The 24,292-nt window shown below is 44.1% G+C and overlaps 1 protein-coding gene across 1 annotated transcript in view; it reads left to right on the top strand.

Annotated features, from left to right (window-relative positions):
• Positions 1-22,653, top strand: part of SRD5A2 (steroid 5 alpha-reductase 2) — a 164,192-nt gene extending 141,539 nt beyond the window's left edge. Inside the window, exons 5-6 of the mRNA XM_075338181.1 lie at positions 3,803-3,953; positions 20,900-22,653. Of these exons, the coding sequence (XP_075194296.1) occupies positions 3,803-3,953; positions 20,900-20,966 (218 nt within the window). The 3' untranslated portion in view covers positions 20,967-22,653. The remainder of the gene's footprint in view (positions 1-3,802; positions 3,954-20,899) is intronic.
• Positions 22,654-24,292: the final 1,639 nt, after the last annotated feature.

The raw sequence follows: 24,292 nt of genomic DNA, 5'->3' as shown, positions 1-24,292 counted from the left end.
CCGCCCCTGCTGTTGACGTCACAGGTATCCTGCATGACGGGCATAGACACTGTTAGATTGTGTAGTTAGGGAACAGTCTGGAATTTTTAATACAGCCTCTATAGATAGGGATTTAAATGAAATTACTTTTGTCTTCGGACCACCAGTTTAACGACTATTGCCAAAATAAGCTATCCTGTATGGGATAGTGATTCCGGACAGTGATGATGTCTGTAAAGTGCTACAGAATATGATGGTGCATGTAAGCATGCATAATAAAAAAATAAATATTGAATTCCAAAGATGAAATGAGATCATGGCACTCACAGGGAAAATCCAAGCTGTTCTTTATTCAAACCATGAAGTGGACCCGTGGAAGTACCAGGAGGTACGAAACGGCCGTCATCCTGAGGAAACTGGCACCCGGCTCTCTTACTGCTGTTTTACTCCACTTCATGGTTTGAATAAAGAACAGCTTGGAATTTCCCTGTGAGTGCCGTGATCTCATTTCTTCTTTGGAATTCATGGATTCTTACCTCGTTTCCACAAGCACCCAGGAACCAGCGCAGTGGCTGACTCTGATCGTCCTAGTCTCACTCCTCCCGGGCACCAGCACAAGGTACATGATGGTAGTGCACACCCGTACTTCTTTTTTGGCTCTTCAAATAAATAAATATTGGATTACTTGCTGATCGCTGGGGGTCCAACCACTGGGACTTTCAGCAAATTCCAAGAACGAGATCTACAGAGCCCTATCTTGAATGCAGCAGAAGTCCACATACTCGACCTGTTTCATTACCTGTGAGACTGCTGGAAATATCATCTTGCTGTACTTGGCATACCCCATGAACTATTCCACATTTTTTCATGTTAAACCCACAAACTTAAATGTATTTTATTGAGATTTTATGTGATGTGCCAACACTGTTTCGCAAGTAAATGTGAAATGTAAAGTAAGCGATACATGATTTTCTAAAAATTTAAAAAATGTAGATCTGAAAACTATTGAGCTGTTGTGGGAGCAGCTTGAATGCATGGTACGCAAAAAGTGCCCATCAAGCCAATCCAACTTGTGGGAGGGGTTTCTGGAAGCATGGGGTCAAATATCTCCAGATTACCTTTGCAAATTAACAGCTACAATACCAAAGGTCTGCAAAGCTGTAATTGCTGCAAAGGGATCAATCTGTGCCGAAAGCAAAGTTTAAAGGAGAAAATTATTATTTCAAGTAAAAATCATTATTTCTAACCTAGTCAATGTCTGAACTATATTTTCTATTCATTATGCAACTCATTTGATAAATAAAAGTATGACTTTTCATGGAAAAGACAAAATTGTCTGGGTGACCCCAAACTTTTGAACTGTAGTGTATATGTACACAATATATAGTTGTATAAAAATAAATAATTATAAAAAAATTACGTAGCGCTCCACAGTATTTTTTATTCTCAGCACAGATAAAGCGGATGGCTATGGGCTGCCATCCCCATCTGCCTGGCTTTACCTTGGCTAGCAATCAAAATACAGGGAAGCCCATTATTTTTTTTTTATTTTTATTTGTTAATGATTTAAAAAAAAAAAATAATAAAAAAAAATTTGTGGCCTCTCTCCGTATTTTGATTGCCAGTCAGGTAAAACCAGGCAGCTGGGGGCTGGTACTCAGCTTGGTAAGGCCCAAGCGTTATGGGCCCATCACGCTAAAAGCCGCAGCCCGCAGCCGCCCCTGGAAATGACATGTTGTTTCTTAGCGCCATTTCCATGCGCTTTGCCCGGCTCGTCCAGTGGCTCTGATGGTGGTGACACGCTGAATAATAAAGGGGTTAATACCAGCTTTGTATTCTCAGATGGTACTAAGCCAGAAATTCATGGTGTCATGCCAAATTAGACATGGTCACCATGAATTACTAGTAAACAGTAAAAAAAGAAAAACACAACACAGAGATTTTTTTTTATTAGAAACAGAACAAAAAAAAACATTTAGAGACTCCATCTTTATTATAAAAGAAATCCTTAGTTCGACGTAGTCTACAGGTAGGGCATTGTCAGCTCTGCTTCATCACTCTGTACAGACAGCATCTATACAGAGTGAGAAGCAGTGAGAGCAATGTCAGCTCTGCTTCATCACTCTTCTGCACAGACAAGCATTCATGCAGAGTGAGAAGCAGAGAGAACATTGTCAGCTCTGCTTCATCACCCTGCACAGACAAGCGTCTATACAGAGTGAGAAGTAGGCTGACACTGAAGCGGGAGTTCCACTTCCGTATGACTCGTGCAGTCTCGCATCGGCATCACCCGTCATGGACTGAAACTCTCCGGACATAAACGCCTCAGCTGCATGGAAATACATGCAGCCGACCACTCCTTTCACGACAGTGTGCGGCCGTAAGGGGTGATAACGATGCGACACTTGCGCAGTGACAGTCGAAGTTCAGTTAACAGGACCTTCGATGACATCATAGCCATGTGACCAGTCTGTAAGCCAATGTCTGTACAACATTCACACCAGACTGGTCACATGGCTATGATGTCATGGAAGGTCCTTTAGTCAGTGGTGCTTACAGGAGGGCACAGCAAAGATCAGACGCAGAAGCAGAAGCGGCTGGGTAACAGAGTCTGCAGGACGTGTCACAGGACCTGTAAGTATGATCATAATGTTTTTTAATAATGTGCTTTTTTTAATAGCCCCTGGACACGAATTGGACCCAAACTATAACACGAGCTTCCCAGGAAAGCTCGTGTTAGGGATCGTGTGCATGAACACTATGTGTTTGGTACGAACCCCAAACCTTTCGCCCATCACTATTCATGATGCTGTTTGATCCTTAATGTTGTCACATTAAGTTTTCAGTCCTTCACAGAACAGTTGTAGTTATTCTGAGAATTAATTCACAGAGGTGGACTCAATTTACTAATTAGGCGACTTCTGCAGGCAATTGGTCACTCGAAATTTTATTTAGGGGTATCAGACTACAGGGGGTGAATTACAAATGCACAAAACAATTTTCACATTTATCTTTTTAAAATATTTAGAAAACCATATGAGATTTCCTTTACATTTCAGAAATACTTGTACTTTGTGTTGATATATCACATAAAATCATAATAAAACACATTTACGTTTGTGGGTATAACATGAAAAATGTGGAAAACTTTAGAGGGCAGGAATAATTTTTAAGGCACTGTATCATATTTTGTCTGTTCTTATGGTAGACTAAAGGGGGCTTTACACGCTGCGACATCGCTAATGCGGAGTCGTTGGGGTCACGGAATTTGTGAGGCACATCCGGCCGCATTAGCGATGTTGCTGCGTGTGACACCGATGAGCGATTTTGCATCGTTGCAAAAACGTGCAAAATCGCTCATCGGTGACATTTGGGTCCATTCTCGATTATCGTTACTGCAGCAGTAACGATGTAGTTCGTCGCTCCTGTGGCAGCACACATCGCTGTGTGTGACGCCGCAGGAACGAGGAACCTCTCCTTACCTGCCTCCCGGCCGCTATGAGGAAGGAAGGCCCTCCGCTGCTATTGGTCGGCCGCTCAGTGACGTCGCTGTGACGCCACACGGACCGCTCCCTTAGAAAGGAGGGGGTTCGCCGGTTACAGCGACGTCGCCGGGCAGGTAAGTATGTGTGACGCGTCTGCGCTATGTTGTGCGGCACGGGCAGCGATTTGCCCGTGTCGCACAACAGATGGGGGCGGGTACCCACGCTAGTGATATCGGTACCGATATCGCAGCATGTAAAGTAGCCTTAACTTGATGTTTCACAAACATGATGCAAAGCTGTTCATATGAGGTTTGTTAATATGATTAATTTCTTCATAGGAGGAATGTTTAACTTTGTATCTGGAGCAAATTTCTTTGGTGAAATTGTGGAGTGGTACGGTTATGCTATTGCAACGTGGTCTTTGCCAGCATTTGCCTTTGCAGTGTTTACCACAGTTAGCATTGGGCCAAGGGCTTATCATCATCACAAGTAAGGCACAACTTTTTGTTTATTTGTTAGATTTATTTACTTTTTTTTATCTTTATGTGAAAATAATACCACAAATATCAGGCTTCTAACATGGCCTCGGACAAAAATTTGAACAGAGCTGTTTCTACATTTATTGTCTAGAAGTTCCATGGTGTCATCAGTCAGTATGGGGAATATATTTTTATTAATAACAGCAACTTATCAAATTCTAGAAGTTTTAGGGAGACAACTATTTTGTGCAATGCTAAGTTGAGCAAATCATTTGCAATTTTTGGTATTTTTATGCTAGTTCTCCTCAGCTTCGCCAATGTGGGTAGAGCATTACTTATGCCAGAAATGTCAATCCGGGCCATGATGGGATTAGAATTTCCGGTGAGGTGCACAGAGGTACACATCATTAAAAGGATGCTTTAAATCCATTATGTGGCGGGCACAGTGATTCTGCACATCCTACTCCAACATGCCTCTTAAAAAGATAGGTGTGTACAACACCAATCTTCATGAAATGTCCCCAATGTCTTTCTTTCTTTTTGTTCCACACTGAAGTAAAGCTTTACTGTATAGTTTGGTTTATTAGGAATCACTCATTGTAGATCTGGTAGTCCAAATTAATTTTTTTGCCCTGCAAAGCCACTCTTTGCATAAGAGGGAAAGAAAATATATATATATATATATATATATATATATATATATATACACAGTCATATGAAAAAGTTTGGGCACCCCTATTAATGTTAATCTTTTTTTCTTTATAACAATTTGGGTTTTTGCAACAGCTATTTCAGTTTCATATATCTAATACCTGATGGACTAAGTAATATTTCTGGATTGAAATGTGGTTTATTGTACTAACAGAAAATGTGCAATCCGCATTTAAACAAAATTTGACCGGTGCAAAAGTATGGGCACCTCAACATAAAAGTGACATTAATATTTTGTAGATCCTCCTTTTGCAAAAATAACAGCCTCTAGTCGCTTCCTGTAGCTTTTAATGAGTGCCTGGATCCTGGATGAAGGTATATTTGACCATTCCTGTTTACAAAACAATTCCAGTTCAGTTAAGTTTGATGGTCGCCGAGCATGGACAGCACACTTCAAATCATCCCACAGATTTTCAATGATATTCAGGTCTGGGGACTGGGATGGCCATTCCAGAATATTGTAATTGTTCCTCTGCATGAATGCCTGAGTAGATGTGGAGCGGTGTTTTGGATCATTGTCTTGCTGAAATATCCATCCCCTGCGTAACTTCAACTTCGTCACTGATTCTTGCACATTAGTGTCAAGAATCTGCTGATACTGAGTTGAATCCATGCGACCCTCAACTTTAACAAGATTCCCGGGGCCAGCATTGGCCACACAGCCCCAAAGCATGATGGAACCTCCTCCAAATTTTACTGTGGATATCAAGTGCTTTTCTTGGAATGCCGTGTTTTTTTTTGCCTCCATGCATAACGTCTTTTTGTATGACCAAACAACTCAATCTTTGTTTCATCAGTCCACAGGACCTTCTTCCAAAATGTAACTGGCTTGTCCAAATGTGCTTTTTCATACCTCAGGCGACTCTGTTTGTGGCGTACTTGCAGAAATGGCTTCTTTTGCATCACTCTCCCATACAGCTTCTACTTGTGCAACGTGCGTTGTATTGTTGACCGATGCACATTGACACCATCTGCAGCAAGATGAAGCTGCAGGTCTTTGGAGGTGGTCTGTGGATTGTCCTTGACTGTTCTCACCATTCTTCTTCTCTGCCTTTCTGATATTTTTCTTGGCCTGCCACTTCTGGGCTTAACAAGAACTGTAATTGTGTTCTTCCATTTCCTTACTATGTTCCTCACAGTGGAAACTGACAGTTTAAATCTCTGAGACAACTTTTTGTATCCTTCCCCTGAACAACTATGTTGAATAATCTTTGTTTTCAGATCATATGAGAGTTGTTTTGAGGAGCCCATGATGCCACTCTTCATAGGAGATTCAAATAGGAGAACAACTTGCAAGTGGCCACCTTAAATACCTTTTCTCATGATTGGATACACCTGCCTATGAGGTTCAAAGCTCAATGAGGTTACAAAACCAATTTAGTGCTTTAGTAAGTCAGTAAAAAGTAGTTAGGAGGGTTCAAATCAAGAAATTGATAAGGGTGCCCATACTTTTGCACCGGTCAAATTTTGTTTAAATGCGGATTGCATATTTTCTGTTAGTACAATAAACCTCATTTCAATCCAGAAATATTACTCAGTCCATCAGTTATTAGATATATGAAACTGAAATAGCTGTTGCAAAACCCCAAATTGTTATAAACAAAAAAGGTTAACATTAATAGGGGTGCCCAAACTTTTTCATATGACTGTATAGATATATATATATTTATGCAGAATCACTATTGGTTCTTTAACCTGTTGTGATCGTTTGGAAGGTGCATCCAAACGTTAGGTATGTACTATATATATATACATATATATATATATATAATATATACATATATATATATTTATGTGCAATATGTGTATATATATATATATATTTATCTAAGCAGAATCACTATTGGTTCTTTAACCTGTTGTGATTGTTTCCTCATGATTTAAATACAGCACCATTTGTGAATCACACTATGACTAAGGGCAGAAACGTGTAAGGATTAGTGATGAGCGATTAAAAATATTGGTAGGAGACTTCCTGTTCCTGCGCTGAGATGTGAGGAGGGAGAAGGAGCAGCTGCATACAGCCCCTGCAATATACAGCGATCTACAGAAACAAATAGCACCCTAGACCAACATATAAAGGATGCACTAAATTACCAGTTGTCAGTGCATGGATCGTTATCTCCTCAGAAGTGGAGGAACACCATTCAAGCCCAGAGCAGAGCAGAGGGAGGAGGGGGTGAGTGCAGATAACATGGCACCCACAGTGAGGGGGAAGGAGGGGGAGGAGGGAGAGGAACCACAAGGGCTGCTGCAGCAATGTGCAGGGGGCCAAGATAACAGAAGAATTCAGAGTATGCAGAGTGGTACAGAGACATTGGGCTTAGGGGAAAGATATGAGTTGGATTACAAAAGGCTGGCAAAATAAGTGGCAGATCATCTGACAGCAGACATCAGAGAGGCAATAGCAACCTCAGTGAAGAAGGCTTTGGCTGCGCTGCAGGAGGATGTGGAGCACCATGATATGAGACTGACAGAGGTAGAGCAAAGAGTTTCTGATGCTGAAGAGAATCTGACAAGATTGGAGGGCAGATTTAAGGAGCTAAACACTAATGCTCAGCTTATGAAGGATAAAATAGAAGATCTCGAAAACAGATCTAGGAGGAATAATTTAAGGCTGGTGGGTCTGCCTGAGACAGTGACAACAAAATATTTGGACTCAATCTGTGAAAAAGAATTACCCCAGGCTTTAGGCTTACCACATAGCTGCCGTGTAGAAAGAGCGCACAGAGTGGGACCCATAAGGGAGCAAAGAGATGGTCACAGTAACAATGATAATACCCCCAAGCAAGGTAAAATGTCCAGAGCAAGACAGGTTATTATAAAATACCTGGAATACAAAGATAAAGAAGAAATTCTACGGGCCTTCAGGAATAGGAAACAGGCACTATGCATTCAAAGACACAAGATTCTATTATTTGGCGACTATTCGGCAGAAGTCACACGAAAAAGAAAAGCATTTAGCCAGATCTGCACTGCCCTCTATCACAAAAACATTAAATTTCAGCTTTTATACCCAGCAATACTAAGAGTAAGAGGAGCAGATGGGGTCACAAAGACTTTTCGGGATCCTTCAGAGGCGGAGCGAGAGATACTACAGGACGGGAGAACACGGCGACAGGAAAGGAATGGAAAAGAAGGGACTTTCACTGATCCGAAACATGCAGATCCTGCAAACATAACATCTGCAGTTAGACCCGACAACGAGCCAGAGTGGAGTCAATCGAGATCCAGACCAGCCAGTCCGAAGGAAAAGCGACAGATGGCGACTTCAGCTGGGAAAAGAGGAGGAAGAGGCAGCAGCTCATGAACAAGCAGGCAAGACAAGGACTTAATTTGAGACTGCTGAATGGAGCCGTATGATGACAAATGTGCCTTAACTCTCTAAAGTTTCGCCTACCTCCTTCTCTCTTTCTTCTCTATCTCTTTTTCTTTTGCTCCCTTTTTCTCTCTCTCTTTTTCATGCTTATCACTTTTTCCCTTTTATCGTTTACTAATGCTTTTTTTTTTTTTCCTTCTTCTCTCTCTCTTTTTCTTCTCTTAATGACGGTTTTAGAAGCTTGATAAATTTATAAAGGCTGTTTAGGGACAAGGAGTTAATAGCCAATAGAGGGGGAGAGGTGACTTAGTGGGGTGGCTTCATGGAGAACTTGACTTGAAGCAGGGGTTTGAAAGGAGTCTCAATCATCTCAGAAAAAATGGAAGACGTTAATTGTATTTGTAAAGTTGGGGATGGGAGGGGTTATATACAGTTGGGGAGGGGAGGTGTTATATACAGTTGGGGGAGGGGAGGGGAGGGGAAGAGAGTTGGGGAATCCATGCGACACGGCCTGAAAAAGGAACTGTTGATTTTGGGGATTATGGTTAAGCTCATTACGTGGAATGTTAAGGGACTCAGATCGCCGCACAAATGAAATATGATACTACGTCATCTCAAGAAGCTTAAGGTTGATATTGCTTTATTACAGGAGACGCACTTGCAAAAGGATGAGTTCTTCCGTATGAATAAGATGTGGGTGGGAAGGGTATATGGGTCGGCCTCAAACGGTAGGAAAGCAGGGGTTCTTATTTTGATCAATAAAAACTTTGCACACGAGGTGGAAACACAAGATTCAGATGAAGAAGGAAGATACATACATATAAAGATTTCAGGTACTCAAGGCACTTTTAGTATCCATAATATATATGCACCCAATACGGAACAAAGAGGTTTTTTTTAAAATATAGCTAGTAAGGTTTTGCTGGATGGGGATATATGTAAATTGGTGGGGGGAGACTTCAATACAGTGGTTTCTCAGGAAGAAGACAGGAGGAGTCAGGGGAAGCAGGGGAGGAACACGGAGGGCTCGCTGATAGCATTGTTAAATACAACTACACAACAGGATTGCTGGAGATTATATCACCCGCAAGAGAGAGAATTTACACACTATTCCCACCCACACAACTCTTGGTCAAGGATTGACCTTTGGCTGACAAGTGAGAATTTATTGTAGAGGGTAGAAGAGATAGTTATAGAGACTATGGTAATATCGGATCATAGCCCAGTGGTAGTCAGTATAGCTGACAAAGTCCAGAGAGGACAGGATTATATATGGCGCTTCCCCTCATTCTTGACTTTGGACGAGAACTTCCATAGAATACTGAGAGAATGGTGGGTGGATTATACATTGACGAATCAGGAGCACAGTGGGGAAACACTATTGTATTGGGAGACGGCTAAGGTAGTTTTGAGAGGAAAAGTGATAGGATATACGACAAAGGTGAAACAACAGGCACAAGTAAAGTTTCAGGAGGCTAGCCGGGCAGTCAGGGAAGCATATACTGACTTCTTAAAAAAACCATCAAGGGTGACAAAAGCAAAGTGGGTGGAGGCGAAGGGCAATTTTGAGAACTGGGTAGAAAGGAAAGAAGGACACAACAAGAGGCAGAGTTGAATCGTTTCGGGAACAAGGCAGGTAAGTTATTGGCAAATCTGGCAAGGGGACGACGACCGATGACACATATTATGACACTGAGAAACGCTGTGGGGAGTAAAACGACAGATCCCAAAGAGATAAACGACATTCTTGGAGACTTCTATGCAGGTTTATATAAAGATTAGGGGTTAGATGATAGGAGAGAAGGAAATGAGTGGTTAAAAGGAACAAAAATGCCTACGCTCACGGAGGAAAATTTACAGGCTCTGAATAAAGAGGTGACGGAGGAGGAGGTGCTACAGGTTATAGGAGAGTTAAAAATGACAAAGGCCCCAGGACCAGATGGCTTTAGCGGCAGTTTTTTCAAAATTATGAAGGATCAAATCTCACCTATACTGACAGAGTTATTCAATAAGATAATGGACGGGGAAAGAATATCGGGTACACTTAATACAGCCTATATAAAGCTCATTCCTAAAGGAGGAAAGAATTTAGAAGACCCATCTAGTTATATAGTTATAGGCCCATCTCGCTGATTAATCAAGAGCTAAAAAAATTTAGCGAAGTTGATGGCAAATAGGTTAGCGGCAGTATTGCCAGAGATTATAGATCTCCCCCAGGCTGGCTTTGTTAAAGGACGTTCAGTGGTGACAAACATTAGGAAAGTAATGCTAGCAATTGATGTAGTAAAGCAGACGAGAGAAGGGGGGGAGGGGAATCCAGCCTTGATCACCTTGGACGCGGAGAAAGCCTTTGACAATGTGAGGTGGTCATGGCTGGAACAGGTGTTAGATCACCTGGGCTTACACGGAGCTTTTAGGAATTTTGTGAGGGTCCTTTATGCAAATCCTCAGGCAAGAGTGAGTACCCCGGGATTTCTGTCAAAAACATTTTCCTTTGTTGAAGGTAACCAGGCAAGGATGCCCGATGTCACCACTATTGTTTAACTTGGCTATTGAACCACTGGCTAGACGTTTGAATGAGGGGGGGTGGTTTGAAGGGATCAAGGTAGGGAGGAAGTCATTGCACTCAGCCTTATTTGCTGATGATATAATCCTGTTCATGAGCAAACCTAAAACACAATTAAGTAGAGTCATAGAACAAATTGAGGAGTTTGGGAGGTTAGCAGGGTTTAGACGTAACAAAAACAAATGTGAAATTCTCTTCTTGGACGGAAAGAGAGCGGAGGGGGAGAGTGGTGCATTATGTGACATTCCAATAGGTAGAAATACAATTAAATACTTGGGAGTACAGGTTGGGAGGGATACAAAAACCATATATTCATTAAATTATTCCCCTTTGATCGAGAAAATTGAACGTGAACTGTAAGGTTGGGCAAATTTGCCGTTGACTCTTCTGGGAAGAAATCATCTAATAAAAATGATGAGCTTTTCCAAGCTTCTCTATCCAATGCAGACAATCCCATTGCTTCTTAAACACTCGGATGTGAACAGATTGACAAAAGCGTTCTCACGTTTTTTGTGGAAGGGATATAAGCCGATGATTAGTGCCAAAAAGCTAATGTTATCAACAGAAAATGGAGGGATCAGACTACCTAACATCAGGGGGTACAATTTGGCCTGTATATTAAGACATGTAGTCGATTGGATTAGACGAACAAGTAGGTATTCTGACTGGGATATAGAGGCAGAATTTTGTAAACCTTGGGACCTGAGTTCAATCCTACATACCTCCATTCCAAATTTGCCGCCCAACATTAAACACTCACTGATTTGTAGAGACACAGTGATGACTTGGAAGGCGGTTAGGAAAAAGTTCGGGTTAGCCTGGAACATCTCCAAATTCCTTAATATATGGGCTTGTCCTGACTTTCCACAGGGAAGGGAAAATTATCTCTTTAAAGAATGGAGGGAAAAAGGGATTGGAACGCTAAAAAACCTGATGCATGATACAGAACGGAGATGGATGACGTGTGAGGAGTTGAGAGCAAAGTATGACTTGCGCCCATTCCAGACTCTCCAGTTTGAACAGGTGAAACAAGGGATAATGAAGAAACTATACAACATAAATAACGAATATGAGGCAAATCAGATGGATGCGATCATATTAAGGGACATCCATGCCACAAATATATCAAGTCTTTATGGAAATATGAGACAAGTGTTAGTCCCTAACATATCAGGAAGAATGTTGGAAGGGTGGGCAAAGCAGTTGGGAGATCAAGAAGTGGAGGAGAAGATTTTGAATGGTTGGATGGTGATGAGAAAGAAGATTGTGAATGAGAACTTAAGAGATACCCAATTCAGGATCATACATAGAGCTATCTATGGATTTAATATACTGAATGCAAGACATCCAGATAAGATGATGAGTTGTCCAAATTGTGGTACGGAAAAAACAGATCTATATCATGGGATATGGCAGTGCGAAAGGATTGAAATATTTTGGAAACAAGTCTAAGGGGTAGTGAGGAAAATCTGGAATAGAAATGTAGAGTTAGAACCAATGGTCTGGTTATTTCACTATGAGCATCGAGAGGAGGGAGAGAAAGGGGGAGACAAGTTACTGAATCTTTTCCATGATATAGCAATGATAAGTAAAAGGGCTATTCTTCAGAAGTGGCTGGTGAAGGAAATACCAACAAAAGAAGAACTTGTTAATCAATTGAAAAAAACGATCATGTTGGAGAAGGTGATGGTGGAGAGGTGTAAAGAAAGGATGACAGCAACATTTTTCAGTAAATGGAGAAGGTTCATAAGCGTTATATGTTCTAGAAAAGAAACAATACAAATAATGTCCACATTTGTGTCTACGGAATGGTACATGAAGGAAAACCTGTCAGGGTCCCTGTGCGAGCTGAAAGTATAGTTGGCCAAATTCTGGGTTGTGTCGCATTGAGAGGGGAGGGGGGAATGGGAGGGATAGTGTTTATAAGTAATGTTTGTAACAAGTTATCAAGGAATGCTGAAGGGGGGTAGCGGAGACTGAATAATGGAAATATACATTGACGAAGAAGGGGAAGGAGCAAATTTGATGACCGTGACAAATATTTGATCGATAAATTGTAGAGACTATGTTATTTGATATTTTGATTTGTTGACCCTTATTTTCTTCATTCTGTACCCTTTTTTACCAATACAAGAAAAGAAATAAAAATTTGGTTTAAAAAAAAAAAAAATATATTGGTAGAAGGGATGGGTACGCAAGCACGCTGTACTCACCAAGGCTCCAGCATAGCTGTACACCGCTTCCAGGTCGTCCATTCACTTCCAGTGCCACGCATTATCGCTCATCCATATGCACTGCTTTCCCTGCCCACCAGCGTCTGTAATTGGTTGCAGTCAGATGTGTCCACACCCTGAGTGACAGCATGTCTGACACTTTCTATCACAGACGCTATGTGCATCTATCATGGTATAAAAATAAATAAATAACACGTTTGGCATAGGATCCCCCATATTATGATACCCAGCACAGATAAAGCATATTGCTGCAGCCCCCAGCTGTGTGTTTATCTTGGCTATGTATCAAAATAGTAGGAACCGCATGCAGCTTTATTAAAATTATTTATATAAATAATTTTAAAATATGGCGTGCGGTGTACCCCCCCCACCTCAATTTTGATAGCCCACCAAGATAAAGCACAACAGCTTGGGGTTTGTAATCTCAGACTGGGGAGGTCCAGGGTTATAGGGCCGCCACCCAGCCTAAAAATATAAGTCTGCAGCCGCCCGGGATTATCGCATCCATTAGATGCGACAAACCTGGTTCTTCCTAATTGCCCTGGTATGGTGCCAATTGGGGTAATTTAAGAGGTTAATGGCAGCCCACAGCTACCACTAAGCCCTAGATTAGTAAAGGCAGGCATCTATGAGACCCTCCCATTACTAATGTGAGACTGTGACCGGGGTTATCTATGACGGCCGGTATGTCTCGCCCCGGTTGTGCTCACTCCATGATAGAAAGTAAATCCACTCTAGGGTTAATGCTGTTTCCCTACAGGCTGAAGGAAGGGTTAAATGGAAACAGGAACGAGGGGCAGGTGTGCCGGGTGTGAGGGAGTGATCACAACTCCCTGAGTCTCTGCTGGAGAGACATGTATATTGCTGTGGATTTTTGTTTGGACATTAAACACCGTGTGCTGTGAAACTTAATGCCTGGATCCCGTGTCTTCTGCTGCGCAGCCGACCGCGCTACCTCACATATGGTGGAGAATCGGCGGGCATGCCAGCCCGGTGAGGTGTACTTCCTTTTCTGGTGATCCGGTAGCACATGTCCTGGATTCAAGCAGCTATACTACGGCCCAAACCCAGCGACGCCATGGAGGACATACTAAGGCATTTGGCGCAGGCTAATGCACAGCAGCAGCAGGCTAATGCACAACAACAAGAGGCTAATGCACAGCAACAACAGGTGAATACCCACCTGCTCCGGACGTTGGAGCAACAGCAGCAACAGCACCAGCAATCCTTGAAATTGCAGGAAAAAAGGCACCAAGAACAGATGGTTCTCCTGGCCAAGTCAATCCGTGCCGGACCGGCAGCAACAACCCCGGGACCGGGTGACGACGGCAGCGTCCGGAAAGCGGTGAGACAAGCGTTGCAAAAGATGACACCGGGGGATGATGTGGAAGCGTTCCTGGCAGTGTTTGAGCGGGTGGCCGAGCGGGAAAAGCTGCCGACCCCCCAGTGGGCTGAGGTATTGTCGCCCTATCTGACGGGGGAACCCCAAAAAGCGTACCTGGACCTCGGTACCGAGGACGCCATTGACTATGTGACCCTGAAAGCCGAAATACTGGCTCGGTTGGGGGTGAATACCTATGTACGGGCTCAGCGGGTAAATCGGTGGTTCTATGAGGAAGCCAAACCCGTACGCTCCCAGGCCTATGACTTATTACATCTTGTAAAAAAGTGGTTGCAGCCTGACACTCTGAGCCCGGCGCAAATGGTGGAAAGGGTAGTAGTGGATCGTTTTGTGCGCACTTTACCCGTCACCGTTCAACGGTGGGTAGGACAGGGTGACCCGAGTACCCTGGACCAATTAGTGTCCCTGGTAGAGCGGCATGTGGCTACGCAGGACTTGATACGGGACACTGAGACTTTGCGTACCGCCCGTCGGTCCGGCCCCTCCAAGCCTAGGGCCAAGGACCCACCGCCGACACCGGTACAGGAGTCCGCTACCATCCTGGCTGAGGCCGCGCCCGCCGTTCCTGAGGTCCGGAAGGCCATGTACCCTAAACGACAACTTGTCAAGGGGGTTTCCTTCCCTATTAGATGTTGGCGGTGCCAGCGGGTGGGACATATGGAAGCCCAGTGTCCCCTGACCACGGAGCCCATGGATTGTGGGGTTACCCGGCGGGGTTCAATGTATGCTCAGGTGGTGTGTACCGCTGACCTGGTTCCCCCAGAGACTGAGCCCCACTTGTGCCAAATACAGGTGAATGGATGTCCGGTTACAGGATTGTTGGATTCCGGAAGCTTAGTGACCCTTGTGCGATCCACCTTGAGGGCTAAAGTAAAGGCCACAGGACGTACCGTGGGGGTGGTTTGCATACATGGGGACCGCCGAGACTATCCCACGGGGATTGTCACCATCACAGCACCTTGCGGTCAGGTGCAACATGAGGTGGGACTGCTTAACACTCTTCCTTATGACGTGATCCTAGGACGGGATCTGCCCTATTTTTGGACTTTATGGAAGGGAACCCCTAGATCCCCTCCGATATTGGTCAGTCCGGGGCCTGAGCCCTACAATCCTGAATCCGGGACACCTGCCGTAGGGGTCCCCATGATAGGGACAGAATGTGAACCCGATAGGTCGCCCCTAGAGGTATTGGCAGGAGAGGCTGAGACGGTCGAGCCCATCCCGGACTTGGAGGCATCCCCGGATGCGTTTGGGACAGCCCAACTCCAGGACCCTACGTTAATACATGCCCGGAATAGGGTGTTAGTAATTGACGGGGTGGCCCAGCTGCCCGGTGCCCAGGTAAGGTACCCCCATTTCGCTCTTAAACAGGATTTACTCTACCGGGTAGATGAAATACGGGGCGTGGGGGTGGAGCAGTTGGTGGTGCCCCAGCCGTATCGCCGGCGGGTCCTCGACTTGGCTCATAAACATCTGATGAGTGGCCACCTAGGGGTCAAGAAAACGCAGGAGCGAATATTGCAAAGGTTCTATTGGCCCGGGGTCTTTGGGGAGGTAAAACGGTTCTGCGAAACCTGCCCGGAGTGTCAGCTTACCGCACCACTGGTCCACTTTCGCAGTCCGTTGGTGCCGTTACCCATTATAGAAGTCCCTTTTGAACGGATAGGGATGGATCTGGTGGGGCCCCTCGTAAAGTCTGCTCGAGGGCACCAACACATCCTAGTGATCGTTGACTATGCCACCCGGTATCCAGAGGCGATACCTCTCAGACATACTGCGGCAAAGCTTATAGCTCGGGAGTTGTTTTCTGTGTTCTGCCGGGTGGGGTTGCCCAAGGAGATCCTTACGGATCAGGGGACCCCATTCATGTCTAAAGTGACCAAAGAACTATGCCGGCTACTCCAGATCAAGCAGTTGCGTACGTCTGTGTATCATCCTCAGACGGATGGGTTAGTAGAACGATTCAATAAAACCCTGAAAACCATGCTAAAAAGGGTGATCTCCAAAGACGGGAAGGACTGGGATATGATGCTTCCCTATTTGATGTTTGCCATCCGAGAGGTGCCACAGGCATCCACGGGGTTTTCGCCTTTTGAATTGTTATACGGGCGACATCCTCGGGGATTGTTGGACCTGGCAAAGGAAACATGGGAGCAAGAGCCCACCCCCCATAAAAGTGTGATTGAACACATTTTAGGAATGCAGAACCGCATAAGCGCGGTCATGCCAATTGTGAAGGAGCATTTACAGGAGGCTCAGGCCGCGCAAAGCGGCCGCTATAATAGACAAGCCACCGTGCGGACCTTTAAACCCGGGGATCGGGTGTTGGTATTAATCCCCACGGCGGAGAGTAAATTCCTGGCTCAGTGGCAAGGCCCCTACGAGATAAAGGAAAAAGTCGGGGTGGTCAACTATAAAGTATTGCAGCCCGGTAGGCGGAAACCTGAACAAATATACCATGTCAACCTATTAAAACCTTGGCAGGAACGGGAAAGCCTGATGGTTGAGTTTCCCCCATCTCCCTCCTCTTCGGGTCGTTCACTCCCGGCTTCAGCGACCTCCGGAGAGGACGAACCGGAAGTAAGGATCGGAGAAGCCCTCACCAAGCAACAGAGGCGAGAGGCCAGACGGCTGGTTCAGCAGAACCCCGATGTCTTCGAGTTGCCGGGTAGGACCAGTCTGATACGACATGACATTGTCACCGAGCCCCACCTGAAGGTACGCCTGAAGTCATACCGCGTGCCGGAGGCTCGAAGACAAGCCATATCAGAAGAAGTGAAGACAATGCTACGCCTGGGGGTCATCGAAAAATCCCGGAGTGAATGGGCTAGTCCCATTGTCCTAATACCAAAACCCGATGGCTCCTTAAGGTTCTGCAATGACTTCCGGAGATTGAACGAAATATCCAAGTTCGATCTCTACCCCATGCCCCGGGTGGATGAGCTGATTGATAGGCTGGGACAGGCGCGATATTTCACCACGCTCGACCTGACCAAGGGGTACTGGCAGGTGCCACTGACGGAGTCCGCCAAGGAGAAAACCGCTTTTGTTACGCCGGAGGGTCTCTTCCACTATGTTGTCTTGCCTTTTGGGTTACATGGCGCTCCGGCCACGTTCCAGAGGTTGATGGACTTGGTGCTGGAACCCCACCAGGCGTATGCATCAGCGTACCTTGATGACATCATTATTTACAGCTCCGATTGGCAGACCCACTTGGAACAGGTACAAGCGGTGGTGGACGCGCTTCGAACAGCCGGATTGACAGCCAATCCCAAGAAATGTGCGTTGGGACTCACGGAAGCCCGCTACTTGGGCTACGTGATAGGCCAAGGAGTGATTAAGCCCCAAATTAACAAGGTTGAGGCGATCCAGAAGTGGCCTAGACCCCTGACCACGAAGCAGGTTAGGGCCTTCCTGGGTATCGTGGGGTACTACAGGAGGTTTGTAAAGGATTTTGCGGGACTATCAGCCCCCTTGACGGACCTTCTCAAAGGCAAGAAGTCCGTCATGGTACGCTGGACTCCGCAGGCCGAGGACTCCTTCCGGGCCCTGAAGGGGGTCCTGTGCGGACAGCCCGTTCTCGTACACCCTGATTTCCGGAAGGAGTTCATAGTACAGACTGACGCCTCAGAGGTCGGCCTGGGGGCAGTGCTGTCTCAGGTGGTTCAGGGGGAGGAACACCCCGTCACCTTCTTAAGTAGGAAGCTCACCCCTCCCGAGCGGAATTATAGCGTAGTGGAGAAGGAGTGCCTGGCGATCAAGTGGGCCTTGGAGTCCCTACGCTATTACCTGCTGGGACGGCAGTTTCGCTTGGTGACGGATCACTCTCCACTGGTCTGGATGAGGTCCGCCAAGGAACGGAATGCCCGGGTTACCCGGTGGTTCCTTTCTCTGCAGAACTTCCGGTTTACGGTTGAACACCGGGCCGGTAGGTTGCAGGGCAACGCCGATGCCTTGTCCCGCGGCCCGTGTTTGCTGGCAGGAGTTCAACCCCGCTCGCTTGAACTGAGGGGGGGGGTATGTGAGACTGTGACCGGGGTTATCTATGACGGCCGGTATGTCTCGCCCCGGTTGTGCTCACTCCATGATAGAAAGTAAATCCACTCTAGGGTTAATGCTGTTTCCCTACAGGCTGAAGGAAGGGTTAAATGGAAACAGGAACGAGGGGCAGGTGTGCCGGGTGTGAGGGAGTGATCACAACTCCCTGAGTCTCTGCTGGAGAGACATGTATATTGCTGTGGATTTTTGTTTGGACATTAAACACCGTGTGCTGTGAAACTTAATGCCTGGATCCCGTGTCTTCTGCTGCGCAGCCGACCGCGCTACCTCACACTAATCAATAAGTGAAAAGAAATAAACACAAACATTGAAAGAATCATCATGGGACTTCGTGTGGATTACATCAGACCTGCACAGGTGTTTTGGAGTTAATAAATTGGTGAAAGGGTTTTTTTTTGTATTTTATTTCAAATAAAGGATTTTTCGGTGTTTGTGTTTATTTACGTTCAATTACAGATTAATAATGAGGGGGTCTCATAGACATCTACCATTATTAACCTAGGGCTTAGTGGCAGCTGTGGGCTATTATTAAACACTTACCACCCCGACTGCCACCGCACCAGGGCAATCAGGAAGAGCTGATAAAGCAACAGGATTGTCGCATCTAATGGATGCGACAATCCTGGGCGGCTGTAGGCTGCTATTATTAGCCTGGGGGTGGCTCAATAAGAATTGGCGTCCCCAGTCTAAGAATATCAGCACCCAGCTGTCCAACTTTATCATGACTGGGTATCAAAATTTTGGGGGACAACAAGCAGTTTTTAAAAACTATTTATTTACATTATTTAAAAAAAAAAAATGCCGCTGATGGTTCCTCTTATTTTGATACACAGCCAAGATAAGCGCATGGCTGGGGACTGCAGCCTGTTTGCTTTATCTATGCTGGGAAACATAATATGGGGGGGCCCTACACCAAATATTTTATTTATTTATTTTTATACCATGATACTGACCTGCAGACAGTGCCTGTGATTGGTTGCAGTCAATGCTGTCACACAGGCTGGGGGCGCATCTGACTGTAACCAATCACAGACGCTAAGATGGCCCGTGGGCAGGGAAAGCAGTGGCTGAGCAATAATGAGCAGGCCAGTAAGTAAATGAGCGGCCACAGGAGCAGTGTACAGCTGCGCCGGAGCATCGGTAAGTATGAAGCGCTTGCTTCTTTCTTATTCTTTTTATTTTTCCTTTTTTTTTTTTCAATTTCCTGAGTGCCGGATCCAAATCAATACCCAGAATCCCAGGCCCCAGACCGGCACTCAGGTACATTTGAAGCCATGCCGATCTGGACCTTTATAGCTATCACTAGTCAGGATGCTATTTTAATTATTTTTTCCATGGAGTTGTTTGTATGTCATTTTTAATGGATTTTCAATACAGAAGAAAATTAGCTTTTATTCACCCAGATGGATATGCTGGATATCCTTTTACTTCCTTTCTACTAATTGCTGTGCTCCAGCAGCTGGATACAGCACCCACCGGGCTCAGGATTGCCAAGCTTTGTTACTAACATTAAGCGTGGTGAGCTACTTCTTCTATTTTCACTTCCATTTTTGTCTCTATTTTTAGCCATAGCAGAAAATGATCGTTATTTAGTGAATAGATTTATCAGCAATTCTGATGCTTCTCTTCTCACATGATTGCTGGGTGTTTCCCTGGCATAAAAAAGCTGACCGTTTTTACTACTGAGGCCTGTTCTTCCCTGTAACTGGAGGCTTTATGAATTTATTTTCTCCCAGGCTTATGTATTGTATATTAAGTAACAAAGATAGATCAAGCATTAGAAAAAAATGCAATAAATAATGTTGTAAAAAATGTCACAAATGTATCAAGTATTAAGAAAAATGTAATAAGAAAGTCTCCATCACCCCTTCCCCTTCCCACAATAAAATCATGGAAATTCTGGTCGGAGCAAGGTATCACTTGCATTCTAGCTTCAATTTCTTGTAGCTAGAGAAGAGCCAGGGGAGACGCAAGGGACACAATAGTTTGGCTGATCTGTGTGGTTCCAACAGACCAAAAATGATCTCTGGTGATCAGAGTGGTTCCAGCAGACCAAAACTGTGTGGGTGATCAGTGTGGTTCCAGCAGACCAAAAATGATCTCTGGTGATCAGTGTGGTTCCAGTAGACCAAAAATGATTTCTGGTGATCAGTGTGGTTCGAACAGACCAAATATAATCTCTGGTGATCAGTGTGGTTCCAGTAGACCAAAAATAATCTCTGGTGATCAGTGTGGTTCCAGCAGACAAAAAAATATTTCTGGTGATCAGTGTGGTTCCAGCAGATCAAAAATGATCTCTGGTGATCAGTGTGGTTCCAACAGACCAAAAATGATCTCTGGTGATCAGTGTGGTTCCAGCAGACCGAAAATAATCTCTGGTGATCAGTGTGGTTCCAGCAGACCGACAATAATCTCTGGTGATCAGTGTGGTTCCAGAAAAATAATCTAATAGTTATCATATTAAGTGGAGATGATATTTCCTTAGACCAGAATGCTTCTATAAATTATATTTTCTTTCACATTCACTGCATGAAAGCAAAAATACTACACTTATGTTTCCACATGACTGTAATAATCTGAAGAATTAATTCAACTTGTTATTTAATGTAAGCATTTTTTTTATTATATTTTTCTAATATTATTATTTTATTATTTTTTTTTTCAGATTTTACCTCCAAAAATTTAAAGACTATCCCAAAAATAGGAAAGCTGTGATTCCTTTTATTTTTTAACCCTGCCTTTTTTATTTTTTTTTAAACTCCATATATAAAAGGACATGGACCGACTGTTTTACGGATACTCAATGTACGAATTAAACAACTGTCTTCCAAAATTTATGTGATAAATTTACAGTTATCATGATCATGTTCATTACTTTGTTGATTTGTAACAATTACTTTATGGTATTGTACACCATTTCAAAATCTTCTCTTCTTAACAAAAATAAGATAAGAGGAAACAAAGAAAATGGAGACTGGAAAATACATTTCCTTTATTAATTGTATAAATACTGCACAGATCTAGAAAATAAAATATCAACTTTTATTTGAATGTCAAGATAAACCTAACATTGGTCTATTGTAGCATGCTGATAGGATGTGCAAACACAGAGAATACAATATCATTTCATTTAAGAGAATTCAATTGTGACGCTCACCATGCAGAAATATAGAAATCTTGTTTATTGAAAGCACAGATCATGCAGAGTACAACAAACTCCACATGACCATGCGCTGTTCAATTGTGTTCTCTCTCTAATCGATGTGTTTTAGCTGAGAAGTATTAGAAGGATTCTATATTTCTAGATGGTGAGTGCCACAATTGAATTTTCTTAGGCTATGCTCACATCACATTTTAGTATACATTCAGTGGCTCCATTGGGGCTTACGTTCGAACCGTCGCACAATGGGATTCTGACATATACGTGACAGGGCCATTGACTATGGTGATGCAGAAGGAGTAAGGCCAGTTTCAGATGTCCATGTTTCAGGTACGTGTGACATCCGTTTTTAACACAGATGCCACACGTACCCAGGTTATTCTATGCTGTACTCACACAGTCGTGTTGTCACATGGACCGTGTGACCCCTCATGACCCCGCACGTACACACGGAGACATGTCCGTTTATTTGCTGGTAGTACAGGTGTCACACGGATCGCACACTGATGTGATCTGTGTGACATCAGTGTGACACGTATCGGAGAAAACACTGGTCTTTTAAATAAAAATATTTTCTATATTTACCTGTATGAAGCGCTGTTTTCTTCAGCTCTGCTGTCTCCCGCTCCTGACCCCCGCTCATTATATTAATTGATTATTCACTCCACTGAAGAGCTGGAAGCCGGAGCATCGCGGGGACTTCAGTGCCGGGGACCGCAACGCTGGGGACAGGTGAGTATCCAGCAGTGTGTGTGTGTGTGTGTGTGTGTGTGAAGACATATGTGTGTGTTTGTGTTCAGTGTATACATGCATGTGTGCTATGTGTGTATGTGCTCGGTGTATCCATGTGTGTCTGCTACATATGTACAGTTAGGTCCAGAAATATTTGGACAGTGACACAAGTTTTGTTATTTTAGCTGTTTACAAAAACATGTTCAGAAATACAATTATATATATAATATGGGCTGAAAGTGCACACTCCCAGCTGCAATATGAGAGTTTTCACATCCAAATTTGAGAAAGGGTTTAGGAATCATAGCTCTGTAATGCATAGCCTCCTCTTTTTCAAGGGACCAAAAGTAATTGGACAAGGGACTCTAAGGGCTGCAATTAACTCTGAAGGCGTCTCCCTCGTTAACCTGTAATCAATGAAGTAGCTAAAAGGTCTGGGTTTGATTACAGGTGTGTGGTTTTGCATTTGGAAGCTGTTGCTGTGACCAGACAACATGCGGTCTAAGGAACTCTCAATTGAGGTGAAGCAGAACATCCTGAGGCTGAAAAAAAAGAAAAAATCCATCAGAGAGATAGCAGACATGCTTGGAGTAGCAAAATCAACAGTCGGGTATATTCTGAGAAAAAAGGAATTGACTGGTGAGCTTGGGAACTCAAAAAGGCCTGGGCGTCCACGGATGACAACAGTGGTGGATGATCGCCGCATACTTTCTTTGGTGAAGAAGAACCCGTTCACAACATCAACTGAAGTCCAGAACACTCTCAGTGAAGTAGGTGTATCTGTCTCTAAGTCAACAGTAAAGAGAAGACTCCATGAAAGTAAATACAAAGGGTTCACATCTAGATGTAAACCATTCATCAATTCCAAAAATAGACAGGCCAGAGTTAAATTTGGTGAAAAACACCTCATGAAGCCAGCTCAGTTCTGGAAAAGTATTCTATGGACAGATGAGACAAAGATCAACCTGTACCAGAATGATGGGAAGAAAAAAGTTTGGAGAAGAAAGGGAACGGCACATGATCCAAGGCACACCACATCCTCTGTAAAACATGGTGGAGGCAACGTGATGGCATGGGCATGCATGGCTTTCAATGTCACTGGGTCACTTGTGTTTATTGATGACATAACAGCAGACAAGAGTAGCCGGATGAATTCTGAAGTGTACCGGGATATACTTTCAGCACAGATTCAGCCAAATGCCGCAAAGTTGATCGGACGGCGCTTCATAGTACAGATGGACAATGACCCCAAGCATACAGCCAAAGCTACCCAGGAGTTCATGAGTGCAAAAAAGTGGAACATTCTGCAATGGCCAAGTCAATCACCAGATCTTAACCCAATTGAGCATGCATTTCACTTGCTCAAATCCAGACTTAAGACGGAAAGACCCACAAACAAGCAAGACCTGAAGGCTGCGGCTGTAAAGGCCTGGCAAAGCATTAAGAAGGAGGAAACCCAGCGTTTGGTGATGTCCATGGGTTCCAGACTTAAGGCAGTGATTGCCTCCAAAGGATTCGCAACAAAATATTGAAAATAAAAATATTTTGTTTGGGTTTGGTTTATTTGTCCAATTACTTTTGACCTCCTAAAATGTGGAGTGTTTGTAAAGAAATGTGTACAATTCCTACAATTTCTATCAGATATTTTTGTTCAAACCTTCAAATTAAACGTTACAATCTGCACTTGAATTCTGTTGTAGAGGTTTCATTTCAAATCCAATGTGGTGGCATGCAGAGCCCAACTCGCGAAAATTGTGTCACTGTCCAAATATTTCTGGACCTAACTGTATATGTATGTGTGTGTATATGTCTTCAGTGTATACATCTGTGTGCTATGTGTGTGTATGCGCAATGAGGACCTATAAGTCGGAGCATCGCGGGGACTCATCAGAGTTCCCAATCAACCCGTGAAGTCACCGTCCTGACACCCGCTGTAGCGCGGGGTGTTGCGAGGGTGTCATTAGGATGTCATCAGAGTTAATTGGGAACTGCAATGACCTCCTGAACATCACTGCACACACACTGCTTGCTAAATACTCACCCGTCCCTGCGATGCTGTTCTCGGCAATGGTGTGTCCGGTGCTGTTAATACAATGCTCCGGCTTCCAGCTCCTCAGTGCTGTGAATAATCAATGAATATAATGAGTGACGGTGAGAAGCAGGAGG

This window comes from Anomaloglossus baeobatrachus, chromosome 3 (assembly GCF_048569485.1).
Source record: "Anomaloglossus baeobatrachus isolate aAnoBae1 chromosome 3, aAnoBae1.hap1, whole genome shotgun sequence".
Classification (NCBI taxonomy): domain Eukaryota; kingdom Metazoa; phylum Chordata; class Amphibia; order Anura; family Aromobatidae; genus Anomaloglossus; species Anomaloglossus baeobatrachus.
Note: the sequence above shows the minus strand (reverse complement) of the source record. Positions and strands in the feature narration are given on the sequence as shown.